General features: G+C 35.8%; 2 protein-coding genes across 13 annotated transcripts in view; one reads left to right on the top strand and one right to left on the bottom strand.

The window, feature by feature from the left end:
* LOC123763986 (ninein-like protein) overlaps window positions 1-20,401 on the top strand; it is a 103,003-nt gene that overhangs the window by 510 nt on the left and 82,092 nt on the right. For 7 of the 12 annotated variants that reach the window (XR_011229457.1, XM_045751382.2, XM_045751385.2 and 4 more), the window contains exons 2-6: window positions 2,872-3,036; window positions 3,391-3,498; window positions 4,093-4,206; window positions 6,295-6,429; window positions 8,321-8,430. Coding sequence is in view for 11 of the 12 variants with exons in the window: in XM_045751382.2 (XP_045607338.1) it covers window positions 2,872-3,036; window positions 3,391-3,498; window positions 4,093-4,206; window positions 6,295-6,429; window positions 8,321-8,430 (632 nt within the window). In the remaining variant the exon portion in view is untranslated. The remainder of the gene's footprint in view (window positions 1-2,871; window positions 3,037-3,390; window positions 3,499-4,092; window positions 4,207-6,294; window positions 6,430-8,320; window positions 8,431-20,401) is intronic. The other 5 variants (XM_045751383.2, XM_069330113.1, XM_069330116.1 and 2 more) reach the window with 1 other exon arrangement.
* On the bottom strand, window positions 12,646-19,677 carry 140up (RPII140-upstream gene protein). The gene is made up of 5 exons (XM_045751395.2): window positions 19,379-19,677; window positions 18,050-18,199; window positions 14,956-15,077; window positions 13,657-13,796; window positions 12,646-12,939 (listed from the first exon to the last, which is right to left on the bottom strand). The coding sequence occupies exons 1-5, from the start codon at window positions 19,631-19,633 to the stop codon at window positions 12,728-12,730; spliced, it is 879 nt and encodes a 292-aa protein (XP_045607351.1). The 5' UTR covers window positions 19,634-19,677; the 3' UTR covers window positions 12,646-12,727.

Genomic DNA, 20,401 nt, shown 5'->3' on the forward strand with positions numbered 1-20,401 from the left:
GTAAAGCTGGCAGGGGCATTTTGTGGGCTCTGGTAATGTTGAGTTATTAACAAAGACTGGCCAGGGCTTTTAAGGCTGGAGAGTGATGTGGGGTGATAGTAGGTATTTGATATGAGAGTATCTACTTCTACATATTCATTTATATCAGATAATGTTTTCCTTGGTTAAAACCCCTTGAAACATTTTCTGCTCGAAGGATACACTTGCTGGAGATTAGGTTCAACATTCAGTTATCATGGTGTGTAGGTCTACATGCATTGATGTGACCATATTGCTCAATACTTGTCAGTGCCACATAGTTTTATTCTTATCGTAACTAATGTACCCTACACTGTTATCTAACTCAAATAATGTTCTATTTGGGAATGGTTAAGTTACATTTGTAACAACAGATATGCTATTTTTGTTTTGTTTTTTGGTCATTTGTGTATTTTGTTTTTGCAATATTACAATAGGTTCATGCTCCAATGAAACCTGATTCAATTAAAAATTGTATGCAATGTCTGATGTAGTGGATTAGATGTTAACACACTCCCTGGGGGAGCATGTGCTCCGTTCGTCACGTGGGGACACCAAAATGTGTATACTCGTTTCAGTTTTCTCACCTTAATTCTCGTGCTGCGTTGTTCATTTTGGTATCATTGTGTTCACAATAGAATTCCCTACAGGTGTATATGCATATACTGTAATGTCCAAAAGCCTGGTGTGACTCTCAACAGCAAAGCCTAAAGTTATCTGTGAACGAGCACCAATTTGCACACCACGGCCTAATGTGTATACTCGTTCAGTTTGATAACATCAATTTTTGTCTTATGTCTTTCATTTTGGTATCGAATTGTTCACAATATAAAGGAGCGTATTTTAAAACTAGTCCCATAATAATAGAGCAATAACTAGAATTTTAACAAATATTTTGAGTTTGGACACTCATCATCACAAAATTACTTATATCTTTCCAGTGTTCTGACATAAATGTTCATGTTACATCTTTCATTTTGGTATCAAATTGTTTGCAATCAAAAGGCACGCATTTTAAAACTAGTCCCCATAATATTAGCACAATAAATAGAATTTCAACAAATATTTTAAAATTTGGCCCAAAATCGTATTTATTATCTTTCAAGTGTTTTGACTTCAAGATTCATGTTATATCTTTCATTATGGTATCAAATTGTGTGCAATTTGAAGGCACTCATTTTGAAACTACCCCAAAGTTGATGAGATAAAAAATTAATTTTATACAAATATTTTTTTGTTGGACTCATTCTCGAGTCAAATCCTCGGTCTCGAGAGAAAAATTGGTGACTCGTTTAGGCGCCACGAGAGTGCGAAAGTGTTTAATTAATCATGTAATCCTTCTAAACTAGATTGAGGTGCTGATGGAAACTAAATTCATACAGAATAACATTATTATTATTAACATCTTTATTGACAAAAATGAATTAAAATTTTGCCTAATCTAAGGAATTCAATTAGGTCTTATTAGAGTGAGGGTAATACTGGTATTCACTGTTACACAGGACAGAGGGTCATACACAAGACAATAGGTCTAAACTGAAGGCTGAAGCACATATATATCATGATTACAAGGAACTACATTAGACTGTATACACGTTTCAATGTACGAATATGTAGATACAACTTTCTATTGTGCACTGCCACACAAGGGCAGGGATGGATTAATAAGAGATGCAGCTTAAAAATAATATAAATAAAATTGTTTCATTCTTTAAAATGGACAGGCAAATTTTGGATAAATTGTTAGGGGTGTCGTCCAGTACACCTGATTCAATGAAATAGTTACACAGTTGATGGTACAATGGGCATTGAGGTCTAAAATCTTTTACATTTATAAAATCTTGCATTTGTATGCAAGAAATAAAATTTTCAGGTTGATTTTAGTATACTACTGCAGTTGCATATTGTATTGCTTTAACTAGAAAAAAAACATTGTTCTAAAAAGTAGTAAAAAAGTTGAAGAGTGCAACAGAAAATTTGGATGCACTGGCAGGGGTGGATCTAGTAGAAATGTAATCAAAACTACATACATATATAATGTATTTAGTCCTGAGATACAGTATTTTAACATCAAGTTGAACAAATTATTTAAATGTTTTAATTTTTACTTTTACTTCATCTGCTCTGCATATTCAGGTTTACTTTTATTTTATTGGTTATCCACACATATAAACCATTGGATCCTACACTATCCTTCCACTGTATCCAATTTTCTGTGGACCTAATTTTATTATAGTGAGATACCTGTGATTATCGTGTGCACTGTTCAAGACTGATCTTGAATACTATAAAAAAACTTATGCTGTCAATATATAAATGTAGTGTTAATTATATAAGTTTTGCATGCTAATGTATTTTGTATTAGCATGTGACACTATATAGACTTGTATAGCACCATATAGTCAGGGTCTCGTAGTACAGTTGACTTTGTACCGGACTCACAGTTGGGGATCCCAGGTTCAATTCTCAAGCAGAACAGAAATGGTTGTGAACATTTCCTTTCACCTAATGCCTCTGTTCACCTAGCAGTAAATTGGTACTTGGGAATTAGGCAGCTGTTGTGGGGTTGAATCCTGGTGGGAGGGTCAGCAGTTTGACATTAGTGTGGGGGGAGGGGAGAAGATTGGCCTCGATCCAAACCCAAAGTTCAGTATATACACACACACACGGTACTGGTATATACACAGGCTTCCTGTGCTCAACTAAAGGAATTGTATTGTCACTCTACACTAAGCACTTTGTTTTATTTTGGATTTTTAGTTTCAGATTTTCATTGCAGTGCAAGAGTTAAGGCTTTACAGTGCAGTGTATTCATTAGTACAGTAGTTAATAAGTGCTGTATTATCTTTTCAGGAATATATATCAGATGCATTATATATAGCACATGGAGGAAAAATGAGTGCTCATAAATCTTCAGGGGTAACTAAAACCACTGAAATGGAAGGTTCTTCAGATGTTGTGCCAGGAGTTGAAGATGATGCTGAAAACGCAAGCTCTGCTGTGTGTGCAAGTCAGGTAGTTGTACCTATATTATTGTTTTTGTATTGTACAATCTTCATAAAGCTGCCTGAAATGCTATACATGCTAGTTAGTGGCTTTACAAGAATGTAAGAACTCTTGTATATATAAATAAAAAAATAAAAAAGATGTCTTGGACAAGTAATGACCTATATAATGTATAAAATTACAACAGGTCTTCAGATCACACTCAATCACTTTTACATCTCTATTTGATTAACATGTGGAAAAATTTCATGTGCTCGTAAATTTATTTGGATGATTATTGGATTTGTTTTTAACCTAAATTAAAGTCGGTGAACTTTCAACGAAAAATGTTGGTGAATAATTCATATGGTAACTGTGATGTTGCAGCCCTTGCAAGACCTTGAGGAACGACTAAGTACAAGTGGGACCATAAACCAAGATGCTGGTCAAAGTAGTCAGCCCAACAGTCTTGCCTATTCTGGGGACAATGAAGAGGTTTGTAAATATGTCATTATTTCTCAACCTACACATTTTAAATTGTTATAAATGTCATATCCAAAATTTGATAAAAATTTGTTTTAGTTATAATTATAAATAATATAATATATGACTTTATGACTAATAACACCTAAAGGGTAATTGGGTATACATGTCATTATGTATAGGTTTGAACAGAAAATATTTGTCAATGGTGAAACACCTGGTGTATAGACAGTATTCATAACAATATAAAAATACAACAGCAACAGATTTAGTGGTGCAAAAAAATTCTATACTAGTTCTCTAGGATATTTTGCTTTTCTTTATCCTTTAATTTTTGCTGCAAAATTATGCTTGTAATGTAAGGTATAATGAGTCAGATCTTTAAAAGGAAGCAAGGCAAAAATTGGTATCAAGGGAATTTGAAAAAGTTCAGTGTTCTAATGTACTAAAATTTTATCAATAAAATTTAATTTTAAGATGTAACGATTATTGTTTTAAAGATTTCGATGGAAAAGTATGATTTTGGAGATTTTTCATATATGTTTAGTGCTGATAAAAAAAAGTGGGTCTGCTAAAATTGAAAAGATTAAACCTTTATGTTTACAGGAGTATCTGCGTGCAACATGGCAGCGTCTAGGAGTCGGTCATGATGGTTACCTCTCATTGGATGAGCTTGCTACTGTCTGTCATGCAATTGGAATGGAGAAGGTTGCAAATGAGGCAAGTCATTATACTGTGTAATTACCGTAGTGTAGTTACAGGATGAGAGCTACGCTCGTGGTGTACCGTCTTCCCAGTACTCTGTCATATAATACTTTGAAACTATTGAAGGTTTTGACCTCTGCCACCTTCTCACTTAACTTGTTCCAGCAGTCTACCACTCTGTTTGCAAAAGAAAACTTTCTAATATTTTTTGGCACCTTTGTTTCCTTAGCTTAAATCTGTGTCCTCTTGTTCTTGAAGTTGGTAGTTTCAGGAATTCCAATTGATCAATTTGGTCGTTTCCTGTTTTGTAAGTGGTGATCATATCCCCTCTTTTTCTTCTATCTTCTAGTTTTGCCATATTTAATGCCTCTATAGCCTTTTCACATAACTCTTGTTTTTCAGTTCCAGAAGCCATTTTGTAGCATGTCTTTGCACCTTTTCCAGTTTATTGATGTGCTTCTTAAGATATGGGCACCAGACAATTGCTGCGTATTCCAATTTTGGTCTCGCAAAAATCATGAACAGTATCTTTAGCATTTCTCCATCCATATAATTAAAAGCAAGTCTGAAGTTGGAAAGCTACACACATGCTCCTCTCACAATGTTCTTTATGTGTTCCTCTGGCAACAGTTTACTGTACAAATTCTTTAATTCCTTTCCACATAATTTGTGTGTAATTACCTAAATGTAGTTACAGAATGAGAGCTTTGCTCATGGTGTCCTTGGAGTAGGAGTGCAAGTGGTATGTGATAGGGATAAATTGTTATCGACATGTTTTCATGCAGGTGCTACATCATTCCTTGCTTAGAATGAAGAGAAATTACAAAATATTTTGAATTAATTTCATACTGTGTGCATGAGAAGAAAGTTGAAAGTTATGTAGGAAAAGTAAGATTACAGGAATTTGAGGGAATGGAATGAGATGTTGTGGCTTTTGTATTTTCTTATAGAGTGACAAGATAGTGATTTGAACTATAGGATGAAAAACAATGATATCTCATTCCTTTCTTTCAAATTACATAATCTTACTTTTTCATACATTAATCTTCAACTCTCTTCTCTTGCACATATTACATTAGAAGATATAGTAGGAGGTACCTGTAGTAAGTTTTAAATGCTAGGGGGCAGTGTTAGATAAAAATGGTAGTATGGAAAAAAGAGAGTAATGAGTGGGAGAAGAGTGGTTGAGAGGTAAATAGCACTGTATAAAGAGAGAAAGGAATATCAGTATGAGAATTAAGACGCCGTCAGGCCCATTGTTTTTGCTCCACTGTTATGACCGATGTCGCCTCCCCTCGCATCTCAAACGTGTGAACATTTTCGGCTATTTTCCAGTGGCTATATTTCTTACTGCGGCTTTAGAAACTATCTGCGCTTACTCCACGATGGATAGTGATCATGAACAAGACCCTTCCAGGAAGAAAATTGCGAAAGAAAGGCTTGAAAAAGGCGGGAATTGGGAGTGTAGCTGAAAGGCGTCTGAGCGCTCACTCGCAGCTAACGCGTGGCCCGTCTTCAACTCGTCGGCGGTTGGAGCGTGACCAGGTTTTTTATTTTATATGCTAATGTTCCTCTAGAGAATTATATTGCGAACCCATTGAGACCAAAATGAAAGACCTAGGACGAAAATTGAGGTGACCAGAGTGAAAATAGTGAAAACATTTTATTGCGTTTGCGCGCTCCTGTGTAACTCGTTCGCACTTTCTCTGTTTGCTGTGGGTAATTAGCCGGGCTTTTGGAGTTTATAGGCATTTAGTGCTGTAGAGAATTCTATTGCGAACCCAATGATACCAAATTTAATCTCGTAGGACAAGAATTAATGTGACAAAGTTGAAGAGAGTATACACTTTTCAGAATTTACGCGCCCTCCCGTGACACCCTGGGAACCCAAATCGCACAGTTGAGGGGTGGCGCGCGGGGTACGCCAAAGTGTTAAGTTAAAAAAAATCCTGGTATATTTATTTTATTCTGTTATTTTACAGTGTTTTAAAATATATTACACACATCAGCATACATATGCATATTAAAAGGTTGTAAAATACAAATTTGAAAATAATTTGTTAAACATAGAGTATTATATTTTGTGGTGATATTGGATTGCAGGTGTTGGAACAGCTGTTCAGCAGGCTGGATGTTGACGGTGACGGGAGGATCAGCTTCGAAGAGTTTGTCCACATGTTCCAGAATGGAGGACCCAGTGGAAATAATTCCTTGGTTTTTGATGAATCCTTGCATCAGGTATGTTCTAGTTGTTGTTTCTTAACTACAAAACATCTAACTAATCTATCCACACCTAACAAGATTAATATGTGCAAACCAAATGTCTTTTTATGTGATTCAAAGCCATTCTATTTCATTTTACTTTGAATAAGCTGAATTCATATAAAATATGTTTTATCCTAGCCACTATAAATTGTTTGTTAATTGGCCTCTGCTGCAATCATTGAGAGAAGCAGGTGCTACAGTTTAGCCAGTCAGCTTTTGTGTCCATACTTAAAGAAAATGTGACATGTTCCATTTGTACTGATATTTGTAATTAGACATTTAAAGTTTACACATTACAAATAAATAAATATATATATATATATGTTTTTGCCACAGGTTTGTGGTTTGAAATTGTAATTTTAAATTGAAATTGAATGTAATTGAAATGTATCTTGACTTTTCTCGTTTTTTTGTACTGTATCAGGGAAAATGGCTCTCCAAAAATGAACTAAAAATGCATTTATGTTCATGTACACACACAGACCTAATCTTGATGGACTTCTGCATGTATATTTGGGCAAGTAAACATACACTTAAAATATTTGGACATTAAACACAAGAAATACATCCGATATAAATGGATGTTTAACCTTTTACATGTGACCTACCTAACCAATACTCGAGAGTCCCTGGTGGCATTATGGTAGTGCCATTTGCCTTGTACTTTGTGAGCAATTTCATTTGGGTTTATGCCTTGGCCAGTTTCAACAGCATTGGCAATGGATGGGGTCTACTTCTGGCTTTATGGGCCACTCATGGACGAGCCTGTTTACCTATGCAGGTGAGTTTCTTCTACAGGCACCTATGTGACTGGTTCCACTCTAATTCCTGGCGTATGTTGCCAATTGTCCTGGACGTTTTTAAGAGTTTGGAGGTAAACCCAGTCTCGTTCGATCCCAGCTCTCCGCTAGTAGAGCTGGGAGATTTCTTGACTGTTTACTCTCTCCCCCAACCTCTCCTGTATTGGAGTTAAATGGCAGGCTTCTAGGTGATGTATCTTTCTTTGAGTCAGCACTATACTTGCCTAGATGTGATTGTAGGGCCAAGCTAGGCTCTTAGCCCCACTTCCGAATGTTTTTAGATTAATGCAGTGGCTCATTTCTCATGCTTTTTCATACTGAATTTACTTAAAAATCACATCACATCTAGTCGTCTAGAGCGTGCACTGGGATTCGAACCCAACACATGAGTTTGAAGCCTCTTTACAGCTCCCGTGGATTCTCTCATTGATATATCACGTAACTGTGATTTCTGTGTGTATTGAAAAAGGGGCATCAGAGGTAGAATTCCTGGATGACAGAAGCCAGAGTGCATGGGGGGAATTGTGTGAAACCCTGGCTTGGCTTTAGTGGAAGCCTCTCGTGGGTTCAGGAGAACCCCAGGGGACAGATTCATAAAGCAGTTACGCAAGCACTTACAAACCTGTACAGCTTTTGTCAATCTTTGGCGGCTTTGTTTACAATTATTAAACAGTTAATGAGCTCCGAAGCACCAGGAGGCTGTTCATAACGATAACAACAATTGATTATGAAGTTTTCATGCTTGTAAAATGTTTAATAAATGTAAACAAAGCCGTCAAAGTTTTAGGAAAGCTATACACCTTCGTAAGTACTTTGCGTAACTGCTTCATGAATCTAGCCCCTGGTTGCAATTCTGTTACCACATCGTGGCCCAGTCTTCTAGAGCGTGTGTCTGGGAATACCCAGCACATAGCTTCGAGTCTTCATCATGGCTCTTGTGGATTTTCTTATTGATACAGTATATCATGTCACTGTGATTTCTCTGTGTATTATTATTATTATTATTATTATTATTACATACATTACATGTACATTAGTTCACAATGTCATCTCTTTCTATCTAGGATTTGCCAGGGGCTCCGCTAAGTAGAATGAGCTCGGTTAGTGATGAACGTCGTGGTATATCAGCAACCGAGTTCAGTGTATTCTCATCGATTGATCCGGACAGCACTGGGTGAGTACAGATCAAATTATTTGAAGTAGAGTATAGAGATTTCTTTTAGTTAAACTGTGGAAAAGATCAAAATAAGTCTGAAGTGGAATATTTAAGTTGTTAAGGAGTCGGTCAATTTTGTGATATTTTTATATTTTGTAAATTGTGTTTATTGCCATTTTAACCACTGTGCTGCATGCCTTCCAAATATGGCACCCCTCCCCCGTGTGCAGGATTTTTTTTTTTTTTTTTTTGTCAAAACCATTCCCTGAGTATTGATATGTTAACAAAAACTCTCAATTGTACTTACTTTGGCTGCAATGGGGTCTGTAAGTTTGCGCGTGACGTCATCATTCCCCGGTCGCTCGTGACGTACGCTCCCGGGGCCAGTAGGGCGCCCTGTTCAAGATGGGCGAGTTGCCACGAATATACAGCATTTTTGTTCATTTTTTGCGTACAATTCCAAATACATTTTTTGTTTTTTCGTGCTAATCCTATGTATAATGTACACGTACACTACATTATGGCAGTAGAACATCCATACTGTCCGAAGACACTGTGTTACGTGCATCACACATCTGTACACATATCTTGCACATATTTTCAATGTATCATGCTAATTTATGTATATATATATACAATCTATTTACACACTATACAGTATCTACATGTTTTATTTACGATAACTATGCAAGTAAGCTGGTATTGTATCCAAACAGCATAGTGGCCACCATACACTGTACGAGAAATCACACAGCAGCCAACAGACGTCGCTACGAGTACGACGCCACCTCCCTCGCCAAAATGGCTCCACCCAACATACTCCTGTTGCTGTTATTACACTATATACACACACATTGTATATACCCATGTACATATGTGTTCACCATATTGAACCACTAAGCTAGCAAAGAGTGGCTGCCACACACAGTGACGCTATCTGGATTCCCTCCCTCCCTCCCTCACCAAACTTCCTCCTCCCACAATACTATGCACAGGGACTAATTATCACCTCAATCCTGCTATTATCACAATCTTGGTCACTAAATCCTGTAAATGAATAATTGACCACAAGTTTATTTTGTAACGTAACATAAGAAGTCGTTTGAAGATTCCTAGATGGAGGAAATAATGCTGTAGTGCTGTGGCTAGCGCTGTGAACATCGTGAACAGCATTGAATCACTGATATTTGAACATTGTACACAGTCATTATCACACTCAGGCTCTGCTGTAATAATATCTTGGCTAAATAATACCAGTTATTTATATATTTTGACATATTAGGCGATGCTGTGGTCACAAGATGAACAGCAGTGCTGTGCGCTCATGCTGCGTGCGCCAGCCTTGGTTGCTCACTCAGTACTGAGGCTCTCACACCCGGGAATGTTGCCCATGATTTTTTTTTTTTAAATAGCATCTGTTTACAAGAACTCGGAGGAAGCTGATGTGAACCCCATGTAGCCGCGGGAGTTTTGAATCATACGCTAAAAATATAAGATCCCGGAGGCGCATTGCTCACCCCCCGTCGAGGGCCTGCAGGCATGTTGCGCAATTCAGTGGTTAAGGAAATTTTCACACACTACACAACTCAGCAGGCTTTACATTTGTGTTTGAGTTTTATTATGAAGATAGAATTTTGGGTAAAAAATCAAAATACAGAATTCATGATTTTGTATTATGATTATTATTTGGAACAAATTAGAAATTTCCTTTTACACAACTATAGAACTGTGTCTTGTTTTTTCAATGAAACCACCAAAATGACTCCTCAGTAAAATTTGTAAATCTGAAATGGATTTAAAAAATTATTTAAAATGTATGTTTGTATTATTTAAAAAAAATTTAAACCAATTTTTTTTTAGTCACCATGCTTATGTTTTAAGGCAAAATTTCAAAGAAATGTAAATAATGAAAACATCATTCTAGAGTCAAGTTGACTCAGACCCCATAAATCTATAAACAAAAAAATAAAACACGAAACAATATACAGTATATAAAATGGATAAGTTTAGTGTCAGCAAAGACCTGGGTAAATACTGGTTTGGAAATATTGTATAATGATTGATTTATGGAGCAAATTACTGGGTAACAAAACAAACATGTGATTGCTTGATTGTTTCGAGCATAGGTTATACACGTATATGAATGAGTTTGGGTACATATAACTAGAAACTACCTCATATGGGCCAATATGCCTTCTGCATTTTCCTTTACTCTTGTTTGTAACCATTTAATGATCTTGGAAAGAGAAAAGAGCATTTTCACATGCATATAAAAGAAAGAAGTGAATGATCGACAACTATTTGCATGTGGTGAGACAACAAGTGCTGACCACCATCAACCCGTTCTCGCAAATTTAATAAGTCAATATTGACTTATTAAATATGTGCATAGGTGACATACTTAACATAATAGATACCCTTAAAAAGATTCATAGAAAACTCCGACCTTACCTAACCTTGTTAGTACCTTAAGATAAGCCTCTTATGGCTTCGTAATTACAATTATTACCTAACCTATAATAGGTATAGGTTAAGTAATAATTGTAATTACGAAGCAATAAAATGCTTATCTTAAGAAACTAACAAGGTTAGGTAAGGTCGGTGTTTTCTATGAATCTTTTTAAGGGTATCTATTATGTTTAGTATATCACCTATGCACGTAGTTATTAAGTCAATATTGACTTTACGAATTTGCGAGAACGGGTTGCCACCATTCAATGCTTGAATTCCCTGCCATGCTCAAAGGCAATTATTGAGCATGCTAACTATCATTCCTAGCTTGTCTTCAGTATGAACTAAACCAACCTTTATTGAAAGCATATATTTTGTTACAAACTTTCATCTGAGAAGAGAAGCAGTTTAGGGTTTAAAGCCAGTAAAGAATGCTTTATGTGCATGCAAAACCCAATGTTTATCTACCATTTGATGATGTCCTAATGAATGTAGTGGTATTCTAAGAAACATCTTCCTGGTCATCCCAAAACTTAGAAAGCCTATATAATTTATTAGTTTTTGTGGAAGTAGTGTTCTTCCACTGAACATAACTTCATTTATTGTGCCAGTGGATCAGAAAATCATATAAAATTTTAAGCTGTACCATCACCATTGCATTTTCAAGGAATTAGCAGAAGAAATAGATACATGTAGTAAAGATCAGCATCAGCTAAGGACTTCCGGGAACCCTTTGACATTATGAAGATCATGAGAAACATTGGGCATCCTGGAAGGAAGACACAGAACTAACACTTGCAAGAACAGTGGCTGGAAGAAAGTAGGGCAGTGGATCATTGATTGTAATGACATTACCCTTTCCGGACAACTTGGAATGAATTAATTTAATATTAACAATGCTCAGAAGCTAGTCTAACCAGGCAAGTTTTACAATGAAGAGCCATTGGAACTAGAACAACAGCAGTCTGTGGAGGACAACAATGACTTCAGATGATGATTGTACCCAAAAAACTACACCACAAGAATTTTGAGAAAGATCAATAAGATCATAGTTGGCCCTGAATCTCTAATGTGAAAGTGACAGATATTGACCGTAGTCCTGCAGTAAAGGGAATTGTTATTGATGCAATCTCTTGCTACAAAGAACTGCCACTAATAGATCAACTTCAGGTAAAGCAATTAACTCTTGATACTTTCTTTTAAGAAGAATGAATCACAACCTGGCTAATCTTCTCAGAAATGACTCATATTGTCTTCTAGTGCTGTCAAGTTCACTATGTTTGGGGTTGCATTATGCATTGGTGAGATATTAGTTAACTTTCAGTATTATTTAAACTGTGGTTCTTAATTGTTACTGTAAAATTAGTAATGATGTTTAGCATCTGTATTATTGTTGACATAACACTAGGAACTAGTATGTTGGTTACAATAAATTACGATGCCCAGAATGCATCTCCAGAGGGACTAGGCTATAATGACCCTATATAGTGCTCCATCTTGCTGGAATACATCCCCTGTGCTAAATGCATGGATTGTTTTTTGTGGAAAACTATCATGTTACACATTCTGATGCATTGGCATGGCCTGAAAAATTATAGTAACATATGAGCCGTGTTATAAATTCGTGACTCGCTAGAGCCCAGCAACAAATTTACAGTAGTGGTGCTATACAACTAATGAAATAAAATAAATGTATCTAATATTTTCCTATTTTCCTGTTTACACCATCATTAATATTAATTATGTGTACTTTAAGCCTATCACAAGGAAAATTTTAAAATATTATTGAATTATACAGCTTTATTCAATACAGTACACAGCTTTAACCAATATCTTCAGAATTCTACAATTATTTTATCACAGTTTATTTGGTATTTATTTCTTCCTTGTCATCAATACCTTTCAATAAGTCTTGCGTGTTACTAGCCATTTCTTCTGTATTAGTTCTTTCTTCATGAGCCTTGGTGAGTGAATTAAGTTCAGCAACTCTTGCCTTACGTAATTCTTCTAGTTTCTCAGCTTGATACTTTTCCTTCCATTCATACCGCCAGTACCTAATTTTTTCCATTGATGTGCCTGTAATGGATACATGTTATTAGTGTTTGCCTTTGTAATAACAAGAGTTGTATGAGTATTTGAAAGGAACAAGTCTTATCATAGGGGAAAACAGATTTGTGTTTATAATACAGTACAGTATTAATAACTACTGAGGCTGTACAGTTGAATTGAATCCTTATGGACATGCACTACTGAATGAATTGTAATAGATAGGTGTGCTTGAGGAGTTCAGTGGTTACAGGTTTGATTGTGTGCCTCAATTTATGAATGAAATCACAGGCATGTCATGAATCTATTCTGCATGTAGTATCTTGTGTGGGCAAGTCAAACAATACTATTAAATAAAGACTATCACACTAAAAATTTTTATTTTTAAGGCTCTTTGATACTTGGAGAAATTTTAAATAAACTGTAAACATTTAATTTAGCAGTTTAAAGAAAAAAGGAAGATCTATAATTCTTGCATATTTACACCTTCATTTCCTCCTGCCTATATTAGTTTCACACACCAGTTTCATATTTTATATATCTTGGATAATGTTTTATCCATTTAATATTTGTTAAATCTGTTTACATGTGCATGAACAACAGTTTTTATTGCATGAGATTTCGGGTAAAAATGATGGTTTAACAATCTTTAAAACTATTACTTTATGGCTGCATGTGTTATTATTGACACTCCATGGTAAAATTCTTCATAATTAGGTTCTAACAAAATTTAATGCATCAACAAACCTGTAAGATACATCAGTGAAAGATTTATACATCCTGCTATAGAGCCAAGAGCTGCTCCAATTATTCCACCAGCTACCATTGCTCGAGGTCCCTGTTTCAACTTGTATGCAGTCCCAGTAATGCCACCGGCTGCAAAGTACCTGCAAAGTTTTTTTTTTTTTATTATTAACACCTCTTGTGGGGTAAGTTGTGATCTGAAGTTTAGGACAAATCAGCTAAAACAAAAACAAAAAAGTCAGGCAAAATGGAACAAGAAACTAGGTACCATCACTTCATTAATTAGACTCTTTTTGAACATGGAGAGTTGAACCATCAATTTGGTTGCCGAGAGGTGCAACCTTACGTACCAATAATATTTGACTGCCTTGCTTTAGTTGTTTAGAGAAACATTTCTTGGTTTTGTTTATAATTATATATTTTAAGGTTTAGGATATTAAGCCCTCTAAGTGCAGGTGTTGTAAATAATGCCACTCTCCCTGTATGGGGTGTGGAGAAAGGAAGGAACGGATATTATGTCTCTCTGTATTTCATTCATGTTGAAAGGAAGCTGGATGTGGGGGATCTGTGGATCTGTACAATTTTGCTGACTTTCCATATATCACAAAAGGTTGGGATGCTCAGGATAGGTTGTTTGTGGATAGTGAAAAAACACGCATATAACCGTGACTGAGTACAGTAATACAGTTGGGTTTATTCTAGACTCACAATTGGGAATTCCGGGTAATAAATAAATGGGCATATTTCCTTTCGTCTAATGCCTCTGTTCACTTAGTAGTAAATAGGTACCTTAAGTGCTAGTGATACTCATACACACACAGGCTGTTGTCCCTGTCAAAACAAATTGCTATGTACAACTTTATTACATTTAAATCAACTCTTGCAACCACTCCTTCGCTGCTATTCTGTATGGTAATGTCTAGAAATAAATTTCAAACCAGTAGGGGAAAATCAAGTTGTGCTTATAACAGCTGACACTAGTATATGATAATCTCATCATATAGTAAGCCATTAGAAAAAAAAAAACAAGAAAAATGTCATGGGTCTAGCTTAACTCCCATTACAACCATATACAGTAATGTATTATAACCCACACTCATTTGTATAAAAATCGGGTAATAATAACTATATTAAACATTGATGATCATTGCATTTTCCTGGAGATCAACATATGATAAATCCACTAACTTTATTTTAAGGGAAGTTAATATGTATACAATATATAACTTTGATATTTACCCTAAAATGGTTAGTACCTGTATATAACACATTTATAATCACACAAAATATATTTTTACTCACTCCAGAATTGAAGACTTCCCTCTGTAAACAGATATGGTCGAAGTAAAAAACACGAAGGATCCCGTGAACAGACCTATTCGCCACCCCCACATCCATGCTCCTCGACCAAATCCTAGAGTTACCTGTTAGGCATATACACATATATTACAAGCAATATTAACAAAATGTATAATTAAAAATGAGGAAAATGATTCACAGAACACATTGTTATTTTCATATACAGTACAATATTTTGAAGATGGTCAATCTGAAATACAGTGCGGGCTTCCTTCACTGCATGAGCTAGAAAGAGTAAATTTGCACATGCACATTGTTTTAAATACCTAAATTTTAATTTTGCTAGTGTGGGTTTACCTAGATGAGAGGTGCTGCATGGTTTGTGAAACAGGTATTTGGGTGTTATTTATCACTAATACCACTCATTCTGAGCTTGACTTACACTGTGTGCTGTACTTGTGGCAGGAGTGTTTTGAGGGTTTTCTCTAAAAAATATCCACTTTTAAGTATCTGCAATGTTGCCCTATTTTTTTCTTCCTAACCTATCCTGCAAAAATTAGAGCACCTATATAGAGCTACTGTTGATGGTCAGTACAAAATGTGGATTACTTAAAACAAAAGACAACAACAACAACATTTATACTATTGATTTTGTAGAAGGTCCAAGAAAGAAGGCGACCAAAACCAAACTTTTCCTAGGCCTAGTATATTACATATACAGGATGTACTATACTTGACCTAAGATAGATTTGGCATATAGTTATGTTACTTCAGATTTTTAATGCCCTTTAGAATTCCATTATTACAAAAGACTTTCTGGGAACAGTAGTCCATAGTTTGTACAATCTATCAATATTATCTATTCAGTAATATAATATTTGAAGGATTTTTTTCTTCTACAAACTGTAGTTCATTTTTCCATAAGATAACCTAGAGGTTATTTATAATTTTCTGATCCTACAATAGTTTCAAAGTGTCAGATTTTTTTTATTTACAGTACAGGTGTGTGTGTGTGTGTGTTTGTAATTACCTAAGTGTAGTTACAGGACGAGAGCTACGCTCATAGTGTCCCGTCTTCCCAGCACTCTGTCATATAACGCTTTGAAACTACTGATGGTCTTGGCCTCCACCACCTTCTGACCTAACTTGTTCCAACCGTCTACTACTCTATTTGCGAAAGTGAATTTTCTTATATTTCTTTGGCATCTGTGTTTAGTTAGTTTAAATCTATGACCTCTTGTTCTTGAAGTTCCAGGTCTCAGGAAATCTTCCCTATTAATTTTATAAATTCCTGTTACTATTTTGTACATAGTGATCATATCACCTCATTTTCTTCTGTCTTCTAGTTTTGGCATATTTAATGCCTCTAACCTCTCCTCGCTGTTCTTTTCCCTCAGTTCTGGGAGCCACTTAGTGGCATGTCTTTGCACCTTTTCCTGTTTGTCGATGTGCTGCTTAAGATATATACACAAATGCGGCGGTTGTATGGTGCCCATGTGTATATATATAGTATGTTCATTTTTTTTCTGGCTTTGATGGTCTGATTAAGTTCTCTTGAACATGATTAGAGGTCTGTTAGTAATGCTGCTTATATTTAGAAAGAGGGTGTTAAGAGAAATATATAATAGGCCCAAGGCTTTTTAAGTGTGCAGATCTGTACTCATTTTACACCAACTTCTCAATAGGTCTATTTTGTACATTCTGTCATGCCTCCTGGTCTTGTAAGAAATTGTTTCAGTGTGGAGATTTGGAATGGATCCATCTTATATTTTCCAGGTGTAAATTATAGTATCTATAAATCTCTTGCCTGCATTCCAGGGAATACAGTTTGAAGGATTTTTTTTCTCGCATTCACAGTAATTAGGTGTTTATTCAATGAATTCAGACAGTGAATGTTGATGGTACATTCTACAGGCCAGTAACTTCTCCAGTCTTAAATGGAACAGTTAATATGCAACATTTTTCCACCACAGAGAATAATATTTTAAAAATGTCATCACATGCTAATTTCTTACTGTGAAGGTTCTTGTTACCCAACCTATAATTTTTGTTGCAGTTAAGATAGTTACTTTGTTGTTTTTAAATAAGAGATCTGGCATAATCACTTTGCTGTTTTAATTTTTCTTTCACTTGAGTATGACTTTATTGCATTTTGTATATGGTTCCAGTTTTAATTTTTTTTTCCATAGCACAACAGCTGGAATTCTTGTGATTTGTGTGGTGAATCACCAAACAATGTTTGGTACTTCTTCACCAAACATTGTTTTCTTTGGCCCACTGGCAGACTTTGTAAATAATTGCCTGGAAGTTCTCTTTGGGTGGCTGGTTAATGAGGGGAATGGTTGACTGGAGTTTAGGCTGGCTTAGGCTGCTACTTGGTGGTCACATCCAGCGCATCACAGTATTTTCCAGCAGCTATGATTGTTTGCCTTATGTAGTGTGGGTACCTAATTTTCTTGCATCTATTGCATGTTTTGTTGAACATGTCTTCTGGTGTTTTTTTATTTCTTTTTAATTTTGTGTTGTCCTCTGATCATCATGCTTCCCTCACCTTGTAGAGCAAACCATATTCTGGTCTCTGCTTCCAGTAGGCAAGGTGTGTCTCAGAGGTCTGATGCATCTCCCTAAGGCGTGGCTGAACCAGTGCTTAAGTCATGGAGCTACTAAGGGTGCCCTCTCAGAAATTTAAAAGTGGTGATATATGTGTGGTGAGAAATCATAACTTTCACAATACTGTAATGGATACATCAGCTTACAAGGACGCAGAAACAAAACAAATAAAAATAACTTTTGGAAGTAATATAAATTGTCATCCACACTTCCATGGAAATAAACATTCCATTCACCTGGAATGCCCAGTCGATAGTGCTACGACCTTACAGTCGTTCGAGACCCATACAGCCCAGATGAATGGATTACAAGTATTATTATTATTATTTAACATTTACACTTCAGGGGCTATTGTGAATAAAATTTGCTATTCTGTATATATACGCAACTCGTGTGAAAGGTATCAACAAGATTTAAACTTTTCAGCAAGATGTCCTCAGCCAGTAATGATTCTCACTTAATTACCAACAATTTCATTGTCTCTTACCTTATTCTGTAATTCTTTTTGTGCCTCAAAGTTGCTTCTAAATGCAGTTCCTTGGTTTCTTTCAATAAATGTAACAAAACTTTCTTTTGAGTGGATAGTACCTCCAATTATTGATCCTGTGAAAACTCCCAACATGCAACCTTGCACAACCTGTAGGGAGGTAAGTTGTAATAAGGGTATTAATATTAAAGCTACACTATAAGGTGTACAAAATTAGAAATGGCTAGCTATAAATAGGAAGGACATGTCGTGTGTACTAGTGCTTAGGTACTAGGTAGGGGGTGGGGTAAGGAGAAAATAAAAATACTAGGGGTAATTAAAGAGTTTCTATAAAGAAAATAGCATTTGTAAGATATCACAAGCTAAGAGTAGACATTGTATTTAGGAATAAATTTGGATGTCAAGAACATTATATACGTATCCATGATTGTTCCTGATAATGACTAGATAGATTTCTAATACTGTACTGTAATGTATAGTATTAAGAAAAAGCCAAATTGTTTATTTGGCTAAGAAATACCATATATGTGTCTTGCCTACTAAACAATAGCTTTACAATTGACTCGGAGATAGTCAGAGGTGGGAAAAATTGTACATGTTGTTCTTATAAGGTTTAAAGAACACATTTAATCCTTAGCCAGAAATAAATAACATAATACAGTAACTGTGAAGTGATTTAATGTTAAAAAATTTAGAATTTTGTTGTTCAAATCATGGATGTCTAATATAGGGAATGTGGAAATTGTACTTGTCACTACAATTGGCAATTGGAGTGCTCTTGTTCAAAGACTAACACACTCAAAACGAGCAAAACTGAAAGAGAAGCAGGCCCCCCCCCTCCCACAATAAATACATAAAAGGGGTCCGTCTAATTACCACAAGCTACACAAGCTTCACAAAGCTTCCTGGCAATACGTTAGTAATGAATAAATATGATATGTTAGGTTAGGCTGACCTAACCTAACCTAACCGACGCTTGGATCGTCGACTTTATTTGGCGTCACCAGCTCTTTATTTTCGTCTAATTTCTTAATTTTAATCTGAAAAAGTATATTTTTATTATGTTTTCTCATGTTGTACATTCAGCACCAACATTATAATGAGTAAATATAGCATATTTATTCATTACTAACATAAGCTTTCTGAAGCTTTGTGAAGCTTGTGTAGCTTGTGGTAATTAGACGGACTGCATAAAAGTCTTTAAATGAGATACCAGACTTGGTCAATTTAGATGCTACCAGGGAGACTGTTGTGGTATACATGTTTGAGAAGAGAGCCGGCCATCGTGGCCTTAAGACTGGGTATATCTGGTCCAAGCTCCGTGTTTACCATAGAGAGCTCAGGGCTCAGGTTCCCATACTCGTCGTAAGAGAACATGAGCTTCAGGCGGTGTTTGCCGGTGTTCTGGATTTCGTCCGCCTGCTTCACTGTCCTCAAGTCTCGGTCGATGGCGTCAGGGTTTTCGAACAGCTGAATCACGTTTATCCCCAAGAGCACTCTACCAGAGTCACTCCATACGCTCCTTTTCCGGAAACGGGAGAAAGTCGAATAGAATTTCGAGTAGTATCCATTGGAGCTGGCCATTGTTGTTGTTGTCGTCAGCTGTTCACGGAGGGAGGGTGGGGGAGGCGCGCGTTCACTCCTGCTTCAACTCTGTTGAGTTTTGCATTTTTATCTTCAATGATCAGTAATGTCACAAAAATCTCTAAATATTAATTCGAAAAATACAGGTAATTGGCTTTTAATTTATAATTCTTCGAAGGAGGTGGGGGATTGGATATTTAGACTGATACGTGAGTATTGGAATGCTTGCGGGGACGGAGTATGAGAAAACGTTGGTAATGGTAGGCTAAAGTATTTTGTTTTTTATTTTATTTTATTTATATATATACAAGACGGTACATTGGGATTGTGAGGATACATAGCATAGCAATTACATTCATTGTAAAGCCACTAATACGCGCAGCGTTTCGGGCAGAAATTTTAAATAATTGAAATTGAAATTGAAATAAGTTTATTGATGTAAAATACACACAAAGGGATGAGGTAGCTCAAGCTATTCTCACCCCGTTCAGTACATCGTTTAAATACATACATACACACATCACAAACAATAAACATATTACCAAACATTCAGAGAGATAAACATATACATTTCCTCCTTCACAAGTAGTATGGTATCAGACGTACTTTTTTTTTTTTTTTTTAAATAAGTTGTGGAATAGTGACATTCTGGGTTTAATGCATGTTTGTTTTTAAATTGCGGAATGTTTCAAAAGTGTTTGGCATTTAATAACAGGAGCTTGTGAAAGAACATTCAACAAAGCAATATCCCCATCTCAAAAGTTGGGG

This window comes from Procambarus clarkii, chromosome 23 (assembly GCF_040958095.1).
Source record: "Procambarus clarkii isolate CNS0578487 chromosome 23, FALCON_Pclarkii_2.0, whole genome shotgun sequence".
NCBI lineage: Eukaryota > Metazoa > Arthropoda > Malacostraca > Decapoda > Cambaridae > Procambarus > Procambarus clarkii.